The sequence below is a fragment of the Kryptolebias marmoratus genome, linkage group LG21 (assembly GCF_001649575.2).
Source record: "Kryptolebias marmoratus isolate JLee-2015 linkage group LG21, ASM164957v2, whole genome shotgun sequence".
NCBI lineage: Eukaryota > Metazoa > Chordata > Actinopteri > Cyprinodontiformes > Rivulidae > Kryptolebias > Kryptolebias marmoratus.
Window position 1 is genome coordinate 7,794,519 of NC_051450.1, and position 19,493 is coordinate 7,814,011.

General features: G+C 40.2%; 1 protein-coding gene across 2 annotated transcripts in view; it reads left to right on the top strand.

Moving 5' to 3' along the window:
- Nucleotides 1-4,230: 4,230 nt before the first annotated feature.
- Nucleotides 4,231-19,493, top strand: part of LOC108234712 (E3 ubiquitin-protein ligase HECW1) — a 77,248-nt gene continuing 61,985 nt past the window's right edge. For both annotated transcript variants that reach the window (XM_017414101.3, XM_017414103.3), the window contains exons 1-4: nucleotides 4,231-4,508; nucleotides 12,046-12,103; nucleotides 14,967-15,273; nucleotides 19,169-19,276. In XM_017414101.3, the coding sequence (XP_017269590.1) occupies nucleotides 12,077-12,103; nucleotides 14,967-15,273; nucleotides 19,169-19,276 (442 nt within the window). In that variant the 5' untranslated portion in view covers nucleotides 4,231-4,508; nucleotides 12,046-12,076. The remainder of the gene's footprint in view (nucleotides 4,509-12,045; nucleotides 12,104-14,966; nucleotides 15,274-19,168; nucleotides 19,277-19,493) is intronic.

Sequence of the window (19,493 nt, forward strand, 5' to 3'; positions counted from 1 at the left end):
AAAAACAAACAAACAAATAAAAACAACAACAACAACAACAAAGGTGTGTATGTGTGTGTGCTGAGGGTGCAGGCAGTGTGGTGGTGGTGGTGCGTTGTTGGGCCAAAGAAGATGGTGGGAGGTTGTGGTTTGTGTCCTAGTATGGCTTTGTGACAAGCAACGCTCCAGTAAACAAAGTAGATACTTCACCCTTTGTCAAACTGTTGGGGTTGTGTGCCTGGTTTGGGTATTTGACAGCTGTTAATCAAACTCCAGTGGATTAAAGGCTGAGTCAGAGTGTGTACACTGAGTGAATATTCCACTTAATCACAAATACTCCCAGAATGTGTCATAAACCGATGATAGGTCAAAGAATAGTTTCCTTTATCACACACGAGTGGGAATGAAAAGTACGGTTTGACCCCAAAAATGAAATTGGGCCCAATCCCCCAGAAAACTAACAAGTCAAGTGAGGTTGAATTTCTATATTCCAAATTATTAGTCAACAAACATTTGAAATGTTTTTCCTCATATTTATTAAATGTCTCAGTGTTCCCTGAAGGAGTGCATATCACCTGCCACCTTTCAAGTCAAAGTTTTCGACTAAGATTATCTTATGTTTAGAAATGACGGCAATATAGCCATTTTGGTTATGGTGTTGTGCCACTCTCAGCAAGAGTTGTGCCACTCTTAGCTCAACAACTGCAAGAGTTCTAGCTGTTTCAGTGTTGGCGGCCATCTTGAATTGCAGGGACTTCAAGGATAACAAGAGGCCTTCGCAGCGCTGTCGCTGCTCGGGCCTAATTAGTCATAAAGCTACATCCAGTGGACATTTTCTAAAAGATTCCTTAAAATCTGTTCAGTGTTTCAAAAAATATTTTGCTAACAGATAAACAGAATAGACTCCAAAAGTTAATGCTGAGGTTTTAAGCAAAGACATGTTGTAATTTAAGCTCAATATGTGTAAAATTAGCTGAGATATGGCCATGTTTTTTCTAAGATGGGCAGGTTGTGGCATCCATCTTGAATTGGGTTGACTCCAGAAGTAAATCAGTTTTCGATGAACATCAGCTGATAACATTCTGAAAGTTTCATGAAAGTCCATCCAGTGGTTCATGAGATATTTTGCTAACATACAAACAAAGTTGAATCCAACAGTTATTTCCTTTTTCACTCATTGTGGCATTCTGTCTCACTCTCCTGACTGTCTCCCCTCCAACCTCAACAAATACAGAACGTCAGTCAAGTCCTGATATTTCACATCAGGAAAGTCCAGGTTTTTTCTCTGACGCACCACCTTGTCCTGTCCACCAGAGGGCACCAGAGGAATTGTCCACACTCATTCCTTCTCACAGAAAGTCCACGTTTTATGAATTTGTTTTCTGTCAGGGACTGTTGTTCAGTTTTTCCATTCAGCTGTAAAACACAACGTCAGTTGGACTTTTTCCCGCAAAAGGAAACTAAACAGTTGATGTGATGAAGGACTGCCTTATTATTGTCCACCTTTAGCTTTCAGTGGCCAAGCAATAATGTTGAAAAATTAAGGCAAGTTGGGTGTTTTTGTGTGTGCGTATAATTTTTTTCGTAGGTGGTTAAACAAAATTTCCCAGCTGCCTTGTTTTATGTGCTCCTTTTTACTTTTTGTTTTATTTGTTCAAAACGGTAGTGCGTAGTCTGACATTTTTGGTTTTGTTATTGTTTTTATGATGGTTTGTGGTAGTTGTGGTATGAGTGAGGATGATGCTGAACCATGAGTAAGAATGCAGGTATGGTTTTTGACCTATGCTTGAAAAGACACTGATTTTGTGATAACTGTTTATATATATATATATATATATATATATATATATATATATATAAAATATTAAACACCATAATAGCCCCTCCACCAAACTTGCACTTGGCACAATGCAGTCAGACAAGTACTGATCTTCAGGCAACTGCAAAACTCAGACTCATCTGTCAGATTGTTAGACAGAGACGCGTGATTTGTCCCTCCAGAGAATACGTCTCCACTGCTCCAAAGTCCAGTGGTGGCGTGCTTTACACCGCTTTGTCCGATGCTTTGCATTGGGTGATGTAAGCTGTGCCTCTTTGTCCCTAACTTTTAACCCATCATTGTTCCTTAGGCATCATGCATCCCCCGATCCCTTAAATCTGACCCAACCAGAAGCAGTCCTCAGCAAGTCGCGACTTCCTGTTTTCAACCAATTTCCTGTGAGTCGTGTAGTTTATAGGGTTTGGTTTCAGCTGGTGAAACTGAAGCTGAGTACCGCCAGGTTTATGAGACGTGGCGGCAGGGGTGGAAATTAAAAATTTGATTTTTTACCAGCCACTATTTTTTGTTGTGACAAAAAGTTATTTCATATTTTGATGATGATCTAGGTGGGTGGAAGCAGTTGTGGTGCCCTACAAGCTGAACAACACCTCTTTCTGGACACTGCATGGAAATAACAATTTTTTTCTCTTTTTTTTTTAAACCATTAAAAGATGCATATCTGTACATTAAAAATTCAGACAAGTGATATTTATTTCTGTGGAGTGTTTTTGAAGTATTTTTTTGTGCTTTTGTAAGTTTTTGTATGTAAGTTGTAATGTTTTTCAGACACTTGCTGCTTTTAATGCATAGATCTATTTGTGCTACCTGCTTATATTTAACAGGTAGGATATTCTGATGAAGGAAGTGATTTTTGTGATTTTAGAAAGGTTTTCGTTGGGGATATAAATTGTTCCAATGCTATGCTAAGCATAACTCCTAAGCTTCCACTTCAGTATCCGATGATATTTAACATTAACGCAAACCGGGATAGTTTTCGATTTGTAAACATGACGGTAGCAGTTTTTAACGGGTAGCACCGACCGTTAGACATCGCTGTTTAGCCGTGCTACGGTAGGAAAATCTGACGAGGATGCACACATCGTCAGAACACCGGCCGTAGGCGCGAACGCACACTGACCAACGTCATGACGTCATGACGTCATTGATTTAGTTAAAAAAAACGTTGTTTAACTTTCGGTTCTTCCTTCGACTACTCTTGAAAAACATTTTTGTTGTCTGGCACCCGCTTAACTCCCGAAATGTTCCACCACATTGCTAATGCTACTCCTCAAATTGGTTCTACTTCTTCTTGATTTTTATTGGTGGTTGGTAAACAACTGAAGGAATCAATACCGCCACCAACTGGTAAAGAGTGTCTGCTAAACTTTTATCCTTCTTGCATTTAGCAGCAACTCGAGCACATTGCCGCCCCCTATATGTCAAGAGGACAAATAACACCTTTTCTGTTCAAATTGCCAACCCGCCACAGTGCTGTGTGTGTTGATCAAATTCACCCGCCACTTCAAATATTTACCCGCATTTGGCCGGTGGCGGGTGCTAATTTCCACCCCTGCGTGGCGGTTCGTTATGAAAAGTGATGGAAAGCTAAATTTTTTAAGGTGCTAGAACTATGTACCAGTGAGTATCAGCTTACTTCAGGCACTGCTTCAGAAAGTCTCCCCCAACTTTTGCAGATGTTCTCAACGTGAGTCGCAGAGGCTCAGGACTTTGCCGACTGACCGGCTGGATGGCACAGTGGGTACAAAATGAGCTGAGGTGGGTACAATGTGGATGGAGGTGGACATTACAATAACTGTGCACGGCCTTGAATGCAATTTCGTAAGCTGAACAGATAAAATTAGATTGTGATTTCCCCAAACTGACACACAGTTTGCTAGTCGCGTCCTCACAAACCCTCAGAGCTCAGTTTGACTGCAACTAAAAGTGCACATGTGTAAGATTGTGCACATTTTTCTATGAGGTTTGACCTAAACAGCTACAACTTCAATCATTTTTCAGCATAAGATGATCTCAGTCTAAAACTGGCACGAAAGGTGGCGGGCGATATGCATTCCTCGTTTGTTTCTTGAAGCCATTTAAAGTGTGTCATTAGCTGAAATGAGCCTTCAAAGTAAAAGATGAGTTGATTTTAGCACGTTCACCCCGCTGTGTCTCTCATCATCTCTCATCATGCTGAGGAGGGGAGGGAGGGGTTGGATGCTGGAGGAAGAGGAGGCAGCGCACGCGAGGCTGAAAGCCCGTTTTCTGATTGGCTGAGAGCCACTGGTACCCATCTCCATCAATGCGGAAAATTGTCAGCGCAACCGGAAATGAAACCTTCAGTGTAATGTCGTTCCTTTATTTTTAGGAATCTAATCGAAAGATAGAAAAAACAGGGAAGTGTTTTTCAGGGGTTAATTATGCTTATAATGTCCGACGTGACACAAATAATAACCAAAACGACATATAGGTTCCGGTTCTGTGATGGTTAAAAGGAACAGGAAACAGTGTTTTTGTCCTGTCCGCCTAGCTTGACAGTGGTCCACAAACAAGAACAGAGATTGTGACTCCAGCCTCTTTAAATCGACGCTGGTTCTGCTGGTTCCGTTCGCCTTTTCCCGTCCAAATGGACCTCGGTGGACAGTAGCAGAGTGTCGTTTCCCCTCCCCAGCTGCGGAGAATGATCCACGGGCAGGTGATTCTGCTCCAGGTAGGCTGTCTCCATTGTTGCTGTGTAATGTTGTTGATGATGTGAGCTCATCGCTATCGCCCGCATCGTGCTCTGCCCGTAGAACCGAACCGTTTTTTTAGGTGCCAGCACAGAACCGGAAGCTCCTTCGGCAGACTGGCTGGGTTCGTCTGTGTCCTGTAGGAAGGTGCTCCCGGGCCCACGTTTAGAACTAGTCACGACCCCGAACACGGTTACTCCAGATGTTGACATAATCCTCAGAGCTCTCCCACGTGAGCCGAACCACGGACCGGATCCCGGACCGAGCGGATTCGCAGTTGGGTTTGATAAAAACAGGGTGAGGTGGGTGAGAAAGCGGCGGAACGTTTTAGGTGAATGTTTGTGGACGGAGGTTTGGAATGGAGGAGGGGAGGGGGGCTGTTAAAGGAGATGTCGCCCTCCTGGTTTGGGATTTACTGAGAGTGTGAGAAGCGGGTTCCCTCCTCTCTTTGTGTGAGGATTCCCAACGTGAAATCCTCTTAAAAAAAAAAAACAAAAAAAAAAACACCCCATCATGGGGTTTTTTTGTTTTTGTTTCACTCTGTTTTATTATCAGGGAATCAACACAGAAAATAAACAACTACAGCAGCTTATTGTCCAAAATAATACTGACACAGATTGGACATCCTTATAAAATTAGATTAGAAAATTAACATAGTTTTTACTTTTAGCCTAACATTGACTTGCTAAATGTTCACTGATCACTAACATTTTTTTATTTTAATTTTTTTTGCATTATTTGTCTATATTCCACCCCAATCAGAGATTATTCAGAATCAAAGGCCTGACAGTCCTTGAAGAAATGCAGGTCATCCACCGGGTTGTCAAACTAAAATCATCTTGCGTTGAGAAATGATGGAGGTGAAGCTGTTCTGGTCAAACCTTGAAAATAACACGATCCGTTAGTGCTCAGAGTATGTGGTACGAATGACTCTCAGCTACTACTGCACTAGATTTCAGCTCAATATCTGCAAAACTGACTGAGTTACAGCCGTTTGTGTGTTGGCTGGTGTCACTTAGCTGTGTTGGCTACCTTAGATTGGAATAACTCCAATAGGTAATCAGTTTTAGATGCACATCTAATGAATACTTTATGAAAGTTTCAAATAAATAGTCCTAGTGGTTCATGAGATATTTTGCTAACAGACAAATAGGTTGACTCCAGCAGCTAATGCAAATTTTAAACAAAGATCACATGCAATGAGTAGCACTCAGAAGTTTGTGTTATGATTAGCTGTCAGCTACAATCTCACTAATATTAGCTCAATAATCTGTAAAATTGACTGGATTTTAGCCATTTTATGTTTTCTACAGTGATTTGGCTGAGGGGGCCATCTTGATTTGGGTTGGCTCTAGAAGTTAATCAGTTGTAGATGTACATCCACTGATAATTTCCTGAACGTTTTATTCAAATGTGTCCAATGGTTCCTGAGATATTTTGCTAACAGACAAAGTGGATCCCAATTGTCATGGTAAAACTTTAAAGACAGATCTTGAGCCATCTGTTAGTGCTCAGAATACGTGCTGGGGATCGTACGAACAAAACTCATTTTCGATCTGTAAATAGACCTCATACATTTTTGTGGGGATTGTTTTGTGCTTTTTTTTCCAAAAGGTCAGTTGGCTGTGGTGACCATGTTGAATGGGGTTGACTTCAAAAGACAATTAGTTGAAGATGAACAGCAAATGATTATTATCGATGAGTTTCCTTAAAATCTGTCCAGTGGGGGATGAGATATTTTTCTAACACTCAAACACACACACACACAGCCAATAGCAAAAATAATAGTGAAAAGCTTGCAGCCAGCAGAGGATGGAGCTGGTTGTTGGTGTCTCTTTAATTTAATTGGAGCTCTGCAGTGGTTGGCTCTGGTCCAGCTCAGGCAGCCGATAATGGATCCTGGTCTTGTGACAGCCACAGATCTCCTGTAGTTCTGTCCTTGTCCTCACATTTCTCCTGTTAGACGTCCACATTTAACACCATGTGTTCACGAGCATTTCTCTGAGCTGGCAGCCCAAAGAGCTCGGCTTATGGGCTGGCGACTGGTTCCTATCAAAGGCAGAGGTGGCCACACTGTATGTTTAGGGAACTATTAGTAAAGATAAGTAAGTATTCAATATTTATAGGAGACTGGATAAACTCTTCCAAATAGTTTCTGTCAGTAGTTCAATGACTGTTTAGAATTAAAGGCCGGCACCTTCCATGCCAGAGTTTTAGGCTAAGATTATCTTGGTTTGAGTTACAGCCATTTTGGTCAAACCTTAAAAGTAACATTATTCACAATCTTGTGCAGTATTGCAATATCTTGCATGATCTGTTAGCTCTTGAACAAACAAACAAAGCAACTGGACTTTTATTTTGTAGAATAAGATGTTCTACTTCACATCAAACTCAGGTCCTCTACCAGAGGTCTGGGATCTTGAGGGCTCTGCAGACTATATTAGCTGTTCCTAGGACTGAGTTCTTCTGGACAGAGATCTCTGAGGTTGTTCCTGAGATCTGTTGGAGCCACTCTTCTAGTTTTGGGGTCACAGCATCAAGTGCTCCAATAACCACTGGTACCACTGAGGCCTTGAAGCTCTACATCTTTTCTATTTCCTCTTTCAGCCCTTGATATTTCTCAAACTTCTTGTGCTCCTTCCTGATGTTACAGTCGCTTGGGACTGCTACATCTATCACCACTGCCTTCCTTTGTATCTTGTCAACTACCACAATGTCAGGTTGGTTATACATCACATGTTTGACAGTCTAGATCTGGATGTCGCACAGTGTCTTAGCCCTCCCATTCCCTACCATTGTTGGTGGAGTCTCCCAGTTTGACTGTTGGACTTCCAGTTCATACTTGTACACTATTCCAGCCACTTGGTTATGGTGTTCCATGCATGCTTTGCCTGCCTGCATCTGACACCCCACTATTATGTGCTGGACTGCCTCAGGGGCATATTTATACAGCCTGCATCTTGGGTCCTGCCTGGTATGACAGACCATGGCCTCTACTATTCTTGTGCTGCCATGATTAGTGTCTCTATGCTGTCTTTCAGTCCAGCCTTCTCTAGTCACTGGTAGAACTAGCTGATATCAGCCACTTCCTCAATCTGCCTGTGGTGGATGCAGTGCAGGGGCTTATCTTTCCATCATGGTTCCTCTTTCTCCCCTTTCACATTGAGTTTCTGGTGTCTGAGACATTAGCTTAGCAGTTTATCGTTGGGAGCTTTCCTCCTTATGTACTTCAGGATCTTGCTTGTTTCATCCTGTATAGTGGTTCTGATGCTCACTAGTCCTCTGACTCCCTCCTTTCTCTTACTTTACAGTCTCAGGGTGCTGGACTTGGGGTGCAGCCTTGCATACATTGTGAGGAGCTTTCTTGTTGTGATGTCATTGGCTTCTATCTCCTCTTTTGGCCAGGTTTTTATACCAGCAGGGTATCTGACAGCTGGCACTGCATATGTGCCGATGGCTTGGATTTTGTTCTTACCATTCAGATGGCTCTTCAAGACCTGCCTTACTCTCCGTAGGTACTTGGTTGTGGCTAAATTCATTGCTGGTTGTCTGTGAGATTCCAAGGTATTTGTTGCTGCCCAACATCTGCAATGTTGACCTCAGGTAGTTTAACTCATTCAGTTGTGATCCGTTGCCTAATTTGGACATCATTTGGCTGCACTTATCAAGTTCAAATGATCCAGTTCTCCATATCCATTTGGACTACATACCTACCTACATACATACATACAGTACATATATACATACATTTTCTTTTACACACTTGTTCTGTGTAGGGTCGGAGAGCTGGTACCTATAATCAGTAGCCATTTCACAAATTTATCTCTTTAGCAAAAATTTAATTGATTCATAAAGTATTTTCTAATAGACAAAGACTGAGTGCTGGTTCCAATGACCATAACAATAAATAACAAAACATTGGTCTACTTCACTGAGTTTAGATTCTTTACTCCAATAATGATGGTCTGCTGCCATTCAGGCAGTAACTATGGATGCCCATGTTTCTACAGATAGCTCTTCTCAAAATGGTGGCGCTAATGAGTGTCTTGTTAGCACTTATTGTACTGGGGTTTGTCATTCTAGCTCAGTGGTACAGCCCACATCCTAATCTCACTGTATCCTTAGAAGATTTCGTATTATAGAGCTCACATTCACACTTACCACATAAATGTTACTTTACTTTTACCTATATAACACAATTTCACTGTAGCTACCTCCAACAACATGATTTACAAAGTGTAAGTTCATTATAGACAGCCATGTCTAGTTCTTGGACCACATCTGCCCTGGCAGTGTTCATGCTGTTACAGTGACCAACGTAAAGCGTTAGTTGCCTCATTCTGGTAGTTTGGTCTGTAGTAATTGAGGTTGTATTTTCAGTGTATTTTTCACGAAACTCTTAAAGAACTGTTCTACTTTCATTAGAAATGGAACAGAGAGCAGCTGTAGAGTCAAAGGTTCACGTAGCTAGAGATGATTAGATCATAGCTGTGGTAACTTACTGAGGAGAGCAATAAGCTGAAGCTCGGCTGACTCAGAGTGGTCTGGGGGACCATTAGTCTGCCATTCTGAATGAGCTCATTTCCACCAGAGGCTCTCCAGACTACCTCATACACTGTCTGTGTTACATGTGCACTGAAATGATAATCATGACAGTATCAGTTCAGAAATGAAGAATCCTTACAGATGAAAAGTCCTGCTGCCTTCTGTTCCAAGTCCTGCAGAGAAGAGTCACCAACAAGTTAGGACACTTGTACACAGCAAAATGTGAGAGCGTCTGTATGTATTCACGCTTTTGAGTATTAGATTAACATGGTCAAAGTGTTGATTTTTTACACCTGCTAAGTTAATTTTGATTGAATAATTGTATGAGTAATTGTAACTATTAATAATTTGTTCTCACACTGGTACATGAGCTCAGATTTGATGCTCTAGCCATTTACAGACGCAAACACATTTGTTTGTATCCTGTCGTTACGAAATAAAAACCCAGCAAGGTCACAGAAACAACTTGCTACTGACGAAAGTAACAAGAAAAAAAAGACAAAATTCCAACTAATTTTAATATCAGTCATTGCTTTTGAATTTTGATTTGACAGAATTGTTTTAAAAACAAACTAATGAAACTGGCCTTCACAAAATGGATGGTAACCTGAACTTAATTTTTTGTTGCACAACCTTTTGACGCAATCGCTGCATTCAGGGGATTTCTGTAATTCTCTCTGAGACTTCTGCTATTATGTCTCGCTCCTCGTGAGCAAACTGCTCCATCTGTCTCAGGTTTGAAGGGTTCATTCTCTAGCTGTTTCAGCTCCTTCCACAGATGTTCAACAGGATTTAGATCAGGACTCATAAGGATACTTCAGAATAGTCCAATGTTTGGTTCTGAACCATTCTTGGGTGTTTTAGGCTGTGTTTTGAGTCATTATCCTATTAGAAGACTTATAATCCATGACTGAAACCAAGCTTTCCCTCACTAGGCAGCACATTTTGCATATTGTGCTTTGTGGCTTGTCAATAAGCATTTTGTCCAAAGTCTTGCTTTTATTGATTTGTTTTCAACATGGTGTCCTCCTCAGTCATCTTCTTTGGCTCAACTTTGGTTCAAACAGATGGTGTGATCTGAAACTGATGTAGTTTGACCTTGAAGTGTAGCAAATTTTTTTGAAGGTGTTCTGGGCTCCTTGGTTACCAATTGTATTATCCATCTCTTAAGTTTGTCAGCAATTTTTGTCTTGCCGCCACGTCCAGTGATGTTGCCTAGAGTTTTGTGGACCTTTAAAATCTTGAGAAGACTGACAGAAATCAAATTTATCTTAAAATGATAGTCAATAGCATATTTATATTTGACTGTTACAGAGAGATAAAAAATAGTTAGAAATGGATAAAAAAAATACTGTAATGGTTGATGAGGATCTTTGTTAATCTGCTTATTAACAATGTTTGCATACTTTACTTTTGGGACCAACTTCATTAGTGTGTTCACCGGGGCTTCATGATATGTGCAAAACTTGTCTTTATGAAGTGTTTATTTATACATGTGCATCACATTGTGCTTCATGTATTTGTACTTCAGTTTTACTATGGCACTTGAATTATTGCTAATGAGTTGTTTCAAGTTCTTATAAGCAAATGTGGCAAATTTGAGAACCTATTGTTATTTCAAACAGAACGTTTTCTAAATCCACACAATCCAGACACATTCTAAAAGGTCCTGGGGAGGGTAAAGTGTAGTCATCAGCAAAGTGCCATATCGTTTTTTTTATTGCTATTTAAAACAAAATATATTAAATCAGGGTGTTGTTTTGATAAACTCCAGAAAAAGATCAAGTCCTTTCTCAGAAAATGAAATGCAGTATAATTGTGATGTCCTACAGAACCTCTAACTGTTGGAATCTGTCTGACTGATTGTACTCAATTTGGTGGAACAAGTTGTCTTCAGGTTAATCCAGTTTCACACTGAGTCTAGTTGGTGAATGGCTTTCGTGAAGCTCCGCAAAATGTTTGAAAGTGTTTACTAATGTGCTCAATTTCCTCATATGACTTGCCGAGGTTCGCAGTCTGGTCACTTGAATTTTGACTCTCTGACTCGTCCCAGGAGCCCTAAAGCTGTATTTTGACTCCAGCAGGGGAGATCACCGCTGACAGAAAACATTTGAGGCTACAGCCCCAAATCTCCAGGTGTAACCATGCTGAACATAAAAAAATAATTAAAAAACAAGTGCAAATCTGCCTTTCCTCATTTGAAAAGATTAATTGTTAATCTACTAGAGTCTCCGGCAGATAAAATGATAAACTTGGGGGTGGCTGCCAAGGTGGGTACAATGCGGGCCAATGTGGTTGTGGCTGAAAAGGGCAACAAAATAATGTACACGGCCTAGAGTACAGTTTTGCAAGCTGTAAAAATAGGCTTTGCTTTTCAAAAATAGGTTGCTCAAAACATAGCTGCATGGTTCTCTGGTCAGAAACACTCAGAATTGATTGAGACTGCAGCTGAAAATTGAAGATAATCTAAGCACTGTGGAAGAGACTCAGTTATGTTCTGCGGCTCCATCTAGTCGCAGCCCAGTGAGATCTGTCTTTACTTTTCTTCATTTTTCCTCTCCATTAGAAATGTCTGCAAACTGACTGTGTTACGGTTATTGTATTTAAAGTGATGACATTAAAGTGATGAGCTGAGCTTTCAATAGATGGTCACATGTTCTTGCAAAGAAAGAAAATATCCTATTTCTTTGCAGGAACATGTGACCAGATATAGATGCATGTGCAGTGAAATGTTTTTGTTGAAGATGATGTGAGCTCACTATCATATAACGATGTGTCTGCTCAGTCTGTATGTCCTCTGTATTTCAACATCTTTGTCCTTTTAGCCTTCCATTCCTTCTCAGTTCTTCATATTTGAATGTGGCACAAATGAAGTATGATGGTGTTAATTGTTCCTTTGACCTGAGGCTGACCTGCTGCTTGTTTCGGTAGATTGTAACCCACCCTCTCTCCTTCTTGTCCCACTTCCCTCAGGTTTTGCTCTGCTTTGGCTTCACTGGTCATTATGCTGATGCAGCTCTGTAGTTTCAAGGTCAGTGCCCCCCCATCCTTTCCCATCACAGTCACCCACCACCACTCCCCATCTCTATTTCCTCCTTACATGCACATGGCTCCAGGTATGTTTCAGACGTCATGAGGCTCTAAAGCCTCATGCTTCCAAAATATATTTAGTCAAATCATTTGGTTAATTAAAGTCCTTTTGGGAATGCATATTCCCTGCCATTTTTCATTTCAGAGGTTTAGACTAAGATCGTCTTATGTTGGGAAATGACAGTTGTAGCCCTTTTGGTCCAACCTTGATTCTGCACAATCCTATGGCATACTGCAGCATCTCACATGATGTGCTGACGCTTGGAGCATTTGTTGTTAATGACTCATAGTTAAAACCACACCAAATTTAGCTCAGTATCTGTAATTGTGATCTGTGATTAGTTATTGTCATTTTTGGGTAGGCTAGATGTGGCGGCCATCTTGGAATGTGTTGACTCCTAAAGTTAATCAGTTGTAGATGTACATCCATTATTTTTTTCTCAGAGTTTCATGGAAATCCATCCACTGGCTCATGAGACACTTGCTAACAGACAAACAGAAATAACTAACAATTAATGCCAACGGTATAAGCAAAAATGGTGCATGCTGTGTTGTGCACAAAGTATGTTTTGGGGATGATGCTCAGTGACTAAATTTTGGTTTAATATCTGTAAAATTGGCTCAGTTGCAGCCATTTGTATGTTGTCTAATGTCCAATGATTGTGGCGAACATCTTGAATTGGAAAGAGTCCAAAACTTATTTGGATGTAATTGTTAACCCTGTGATTATTTTCTGAAAGTTTCATTAAAATCTGTCCAGTGGTTCATGAGCTATTTTGCTTACAAACAAACTGAGCTGATTTCAATGGATAATGGCAAAGTTTTAAACGCAGATGTTCTGCGGTCAGTTTGTGCTCAAAGTATAATTTGATGGATCCGTCTCAGCTACTAACGCTTCAAAGTTTAGCTTAATATCTGTAAAATTGACCAAGTTATATCTAGTTTTGTGTTTGCTAAAATTGCTTTGCTGTGGTGACCATTTTGAATCGACTTGACTCCAAAAGTTATTCAATTGTAGATGTACATCCAGTAATTACTTTCTGAATGTGGTTCAGAGAGATATTTTGCTAATGGTACAGTTAAATGGACAGACAAAGACAAAACCATAGTTGTCTTCATCGCCTTTGGCAGTGAGTGATTAAAAAAAAATCTAAATGTTTATGATAATTAACAATGACTGCTGTTAGCGAACAGTGGTTTTCATTATTATTCAGGCCTATAGAGTTAGCTGGCAGGCAGCTGCTGCTCACTGAAAGCCTTCGGCCTTAGAACAATCACTGTCATCTGACAGAGCTGAGCCCTGACGCTGGTTCTAACGGGAGCAGTCTTTGATCTGAGCTGAGATTCCAGGAGACTCAACTGTCTCACAGCTGGATGTGATGATAATAACACGGCAATGTGCCACGATCACAGTTTACACATGGTAACACCCTCGTTACACAATCAGAATATTTATTTTCATATCTCAGGTCATTTTAAATGAGAGAAGTAACCCAACATTCCAATCAGGTTTATTCATATCAGCATGTGTTAATGTGTGACTATAAAACATCTTGGCCATTGGAACAGCTGTTGAGTCTGAACAGGAGCCATCTTTTCATCTTTTCTTTAATAGCTGCATGTGCAAATTAACAGTATCACAATATCATATATCATGTCCCAGACTTCTCCTGTGACATGTGAAACTCTCCTGAAGGTGTGAGTTGAAGATTTCTCAAACAGGGTGCTCTGCCAGTGGTTTCCAGTTCACCCTCACTACTCGTTTGGGTTTACCAGGTCTGTTTGACAGCCTGCCCTTCCACCAGATCCAACTCACTACCAGGTGGTGATCAGTTGACAGCTCTGCCCCTCTTTTTACCTGAGAGTCCAAAACATAGGCCCCAGGTCTGGTGATATGGTTGCAAAATCGATCATCAACCATCCAGAGACTCCAAGAAGTCCAAGTAATCTGAACTGATATTTGGTGCATAAGCACAAACAAGAGTCAGGACCTTACCTGGGAGGAGTGGAGCCTGTTGGAGTAGAGGTTCACCTACAGGCTGCATTAAGACTGATAGAGGGAACAGCTTTCTTTCAGCTACTCATCACATTGACAAACTACTAAATGATGTTTTGGCTGTTATATTCATCTTTTAACTGTAAACTTAACCCCTTTTAGACTATTGTCGCAAATTTGCCTCAAAATGCTTCCGGTCCGAGGTGCCCACTAATGCTTGTTAATGCATATTCTACACATACCAAGGATCATATTGGAAGTATTTGCCTTCATCTAATTTCAATTCCCAAACAACATTAATATCAGCATCAATAAAATAATTTACCTGATTTTGGAAAGTCTAATTACTAATATACCTAAATATGCCTAATCCAGGTAATTTGCATCCAACCTAAATGTATATTTATTGCATGTGCTATATTCAAACTAACAATCTCTACCTAACCACAAATATTTTAGTTCTTATATAACTGTAAATAAATTCAGGCAATAAGGGGTCAATCATACCTGACGCACCAATCATGGTTTATTCAGTGTTCTTCTGAATATTTGTCTGTTTGAATCAGGGGCAAACTAAAATATAACAATGCATTATAACATATTATTAGTATTATTATTACAGGGATATGTTTTAGAAGTGTTGAAACCACAATACAAAATCCTTACAGTTGATCAATACATGCTGAACTGTTATTTGAAACTACTTTACTGTTCAGATCAGGTAGGGATCCTCTCACCTTTAGCCCAGACAATGATCCTCTCACCTTTATAAAAAGGCAGAAACATCTTGTCATGTGTTTTGTTGCAGAACCTGTACCAGAACCGGTTCCTGAGCCTGGCTGCCATGGCCACCCCGACCCGCCAACGCTTTAAGGATGCAACGCGCCACAGTTACAGCCCCGAGACCTACGCTGTCAACGGTCTGAACCAGGACGCCTTCACGCTGGCATTACCCCGCTCCACTAGTGACACTGATCTGGTCTCACCAGACACTCGCTCCACACTCACCGTCAGCTCCGCCCACTATGTGATCGGGCAGTCTGAAGACCTGGTCATCACATGGGACATCAAGGAGGAAGTGGACGCTGGAGACTGGATTGGAATGTATCTTGTTGGTAAGTGGGTTCTTCTAATCCCACAAGCTCTCAACATTAAATCCCCCTGATAATAATAATCAGCAGTGATTGTCACTGAGGGGGTCATCACATTAGTGTGCCAGAGATATTACAAGCATAAAGCTAAAGATCTTAGGAAATAAAATTGAAACAAGTTGCCTAACAAGGTACTGTCAGAGATATGGATTTAGTTAGCAAAGAAATTTACTGTTCAGTTTATTTATTAGGAAAAATCCCTTCATTTTACACAAACTGAAGATTATACCAATTCGCTCTGAGCCTGCACTTTAGTACATGGATTTATATATGTACACAATGTATAATGTAAGACTTTTACAACCCGACTTCCAAAAACGTTGGGACAGCATGTGAAATGAAAAACCAAATGCAATGATTTGAAAATCTAATAAACCTACATTCACAATGGAGAAATTGTACATTTTGGGGGGAAAAAATAAGGTCAATTTGATTTTATGGCAGCAAAACATCAAAAGGTTGGGACAAGTGGTATAAATAAGAAACTGCTAGAGGAGCATTTTGCAACAAATTTTTTGAATTGGCAACTGATCAATGAAAGGACTGGGTATAAAAAGAGCATTTAAGAGAGGCTGAATCTCAGAAGTAAAGATGGTGAGTAGTTCACCAGTCTTAAAAATTATGTTGAAAAAGTAGTGGAATAGTAGAACAATTAGAAAATAATGTTTCTCAGTGGAAAATTGGGAGGCTTTGAATATCCCATCAAATGCAGTTTGTAATATCATCAAAAGATTTCAAGAATCTGGAGAAATCTCTGAGCTCAAAGGACAAGGCTGAGAGTTGATATTGGTTGTCTGTGATCTTTGGGTCTCAGGCAACACTGCATTAAAAACAGGTCTGACTCTAGAATGGATGGTTCTGTGAGAGTTTGATTGCTTCCAAAATTATTGCCTGTAAACACAGCTTGCTGTGGCATCCACAAATGCTGGCTGTGATTAAACTGAATAAAACTCTCATGCAAAGAAGAAGCCATATGTGATCACCATCTAGAAATGCTGCCATCTCTTCTGAGCCAAAGCTGATTTGAAATTAGCTGAGGCAAAGTGGTGTAATAAACATGAACAATGCATAAATCCATCTATCCATTCATTTCCTTTACCTGTTTTTATTCCTTTTTGTGTTGCCGGTCAGCTCATTCTTATCTCCAGCAGCCACTGTGCGAGAGGCGGGGTACATCCTGGGCAGGTTACAGGTCCATCATAGGGTCACATTGAGATAAACAACACAAACAACCATTCATGCTCTCACTCACACCTAGAGACAATCTAGAGTTACCAATTTACCTAGCATGCATGTTTTTGGTCAGAAGGAAGAAACTGGAGTACCTGGAAAAAAATACACGCACTTGGCATAAATTTTGTCTGGCTTTGTTTTGTAAAGTCCAGTCCAGTGCATGCAAACAAAGGACTCCAATCTTAATCTTGTACACTGGACATACGGTGGTACTCTTTGGTTGACAAGACCTTATCTTCAGTGGCACTAATACAGATTAGTATGAGTCCAATGACCTTAGTTCACCCAGTTTTGACCTTAATTCCATTCCGCTTCTCGTCTGAAAGGACTTCTTTAACAGATTCACACTTTACTCAGTTTTCAGAGACTAAAAAGGTGTGGCCACAGGTACACAAACCCCTACCAATTTCATTTCCTCGGGAAGTTGATTTGTGTTGTTAAAGCTGGAGGCCACAGAAAACTTTGACACGAGCTGACATAGTCCAAAAACCAGACAAGAAAAGACTATACAAAAGATGCTCCCTGTGGTAACACACAGCTTCTATCTGACTGACACTTTTCTTTGCTCTCTGTATCCACTGGCATCCGCTGAAGGTTACCCAGCCAGGATCTTAACAACACCCTGGTTCAGAACTGACTTGATCTTGAGATGGTGAAAAAAAACATTTTGTATTCTAGCAGATCCAAGGCCAGTTACCATCTACACTGCCAAGAGCATTTGTTCCCTCACATTGCATTGGAACAACAGAACACTTATGCACCTATTCCAAGTGATACCTGATCTGCCACGTTCTGTTTATTTTGGCAGTGACATTTTAGCTAGACTTGGTGTCCATGTGGACACAATTCACAATGTCTTGTGGTCCTTAACAACTGGACCTGAAAACCTCAGATCAGGACAGACGATAACCTGAAGTGCGTCAAGTTGCCAACAGTCAACATGTCACCATACCTGCAGGTACACTGTATCCACACGTAATTGACTGAGCCAGTTTTACAGATATTGACCTAAGATCATGTGAGTTCATGGGATTGTTTTGAAGACTTTGTCAATAACCGTTGGGTGTCAGTTCTGCTTGTCTGTTAGCAAAATATCTCATGAACCACTGGATGGATTTTAATCAAACTCCCACAAAGTGTACATTTACATTTGATTAACTTTTGGAGTCAACCAAATTCAGTGCCACAGTAATACACATTGTGCAGCATATTTACCTAAAACCTTGACAGTAACAATTGGCATCAACACTGTCTGCAGTATCAGAGCTGCTGATTTAACTTACAGTGAAAGATTTTGAATGTGTCTGGGCAAAAATAAAATCTCAACACTCCAAGATTTACCAGGTAAAGGTATAAATACTTTAAAAGTGGTAAATTTCTTATTGCATGACACATTTGGTGAATCAGTAGAAAAACATTAAAGAAAGAAATGTTAGGAACTATTCAAATACTAAACAAGAATGTGAAATAAATTGAATGAAATAAGCAACATTATAATTTTGAGTTTGCTAACAATAATGCAGCTGAGTCCTGTGTCAGACTGTGGTGCAATAATACTTAGTACTTGGTTCAATGGAAAAAAACGTAGATGCTGTCAGTTAATGATCACTGATCTACAAGATCATCACACCATATCCTGTCCCCTAACTATTACATCAAACCTGTTCAACTAGCAGCCCAAGGGCAGGATACGGCCCTTTTTAAAATTTCTGTGACCCCCACAAAGCTGGCAGAATCCCAATTTGTTTGATTTCAAAGCTAAAAGTATGTAATAAATATCTGAGTAACTTCTATACCTTGAGTGCCATATTAAGCTAGTAGAATATGCCCGGTCATCTTCTCCAAAAACTCCAGCAACTGGTCTCAGTTCCTAAACGTCTACAGACTGCTATAAAATAAAGAGGGGGAGCTTCATAGTGGTAAACATGACACTGTCCCAACGTTTTTGAGATGTGTTGCTGCCATAAGATACAAAAGTAACTTTTTTTTTTTTTTCAAAAGAAAGGGTACAATTTCTTGGTTTCAACATTTGATGATTACTGTGCTCCATTGTGAATAAAATATGGGTTTCTAAGATTTGCAAATTATTGCATTCTGTTTTAATTTTTATTCCACACAATGTCCCAACTTTGTCTGAATTTGGGTTGTATGATTGCATAAAGTGTAAAATATAAACTTCAGCTAAAGCAGTTTAGTAGGATGCGCACAAGACGGCTATCCCATTGACATTAACATAATCATCCATTCAAGTTCTTTTGCTTATCTGTGGTTGGATCACAGAGTCAGGAAGGAAACCCAGGCTTCTCTCTACCAAGTAACACTGTAGCTCTTCCTTGGAGTTCCCAAGGTGTTTCCAGGTCAGAGATGATATACAGTATAATCTATCCAGAAAGTTCTGGTTCTGCTTTGGTGTCTCCTTCCTGTTGGATGTGGCTGGTAAACCTCCAAAGAGAGGCACTCAGGAGGCTTCCTAATCAGACAGTCCAGTTAGTTGAGAAGCCGTTTGAGATTCAACCAATCAAAAGCTCTGGAAGCTGAGACATTTCTTTTATTATCAAAGTGTGACGAAATTCTGGTTTGGGGGGAGGAACAGCATGTGTCTCATATGTCTCATGTCTCTTTTCAGATGAGGCTCTGTCTGAGAACTTTTTGGATTACAAGAACCGAGGCATCAGTGGATCTCACAAGGGACAGATAGTTTGGAAAATTGATTGCGGCTCCCACTTGACTGACCGTAAGTAAAACAAACAACCAACAAAAAACAGCTTATATTAGAAATCAGTTTTATCAATAACTTTAGTTAGTTTGTCACCACACGGTGTAATTTGTCATGTACAGTTACAACAGTTTGCTTTTGCTTTAACATAACTGTCTGTCGTTTGGACACTCATACCCTGGGTTTGTGTGTTGAATTGTATGTGTCCTCCTTTTTTTTCAGTGTTTAAAAATAC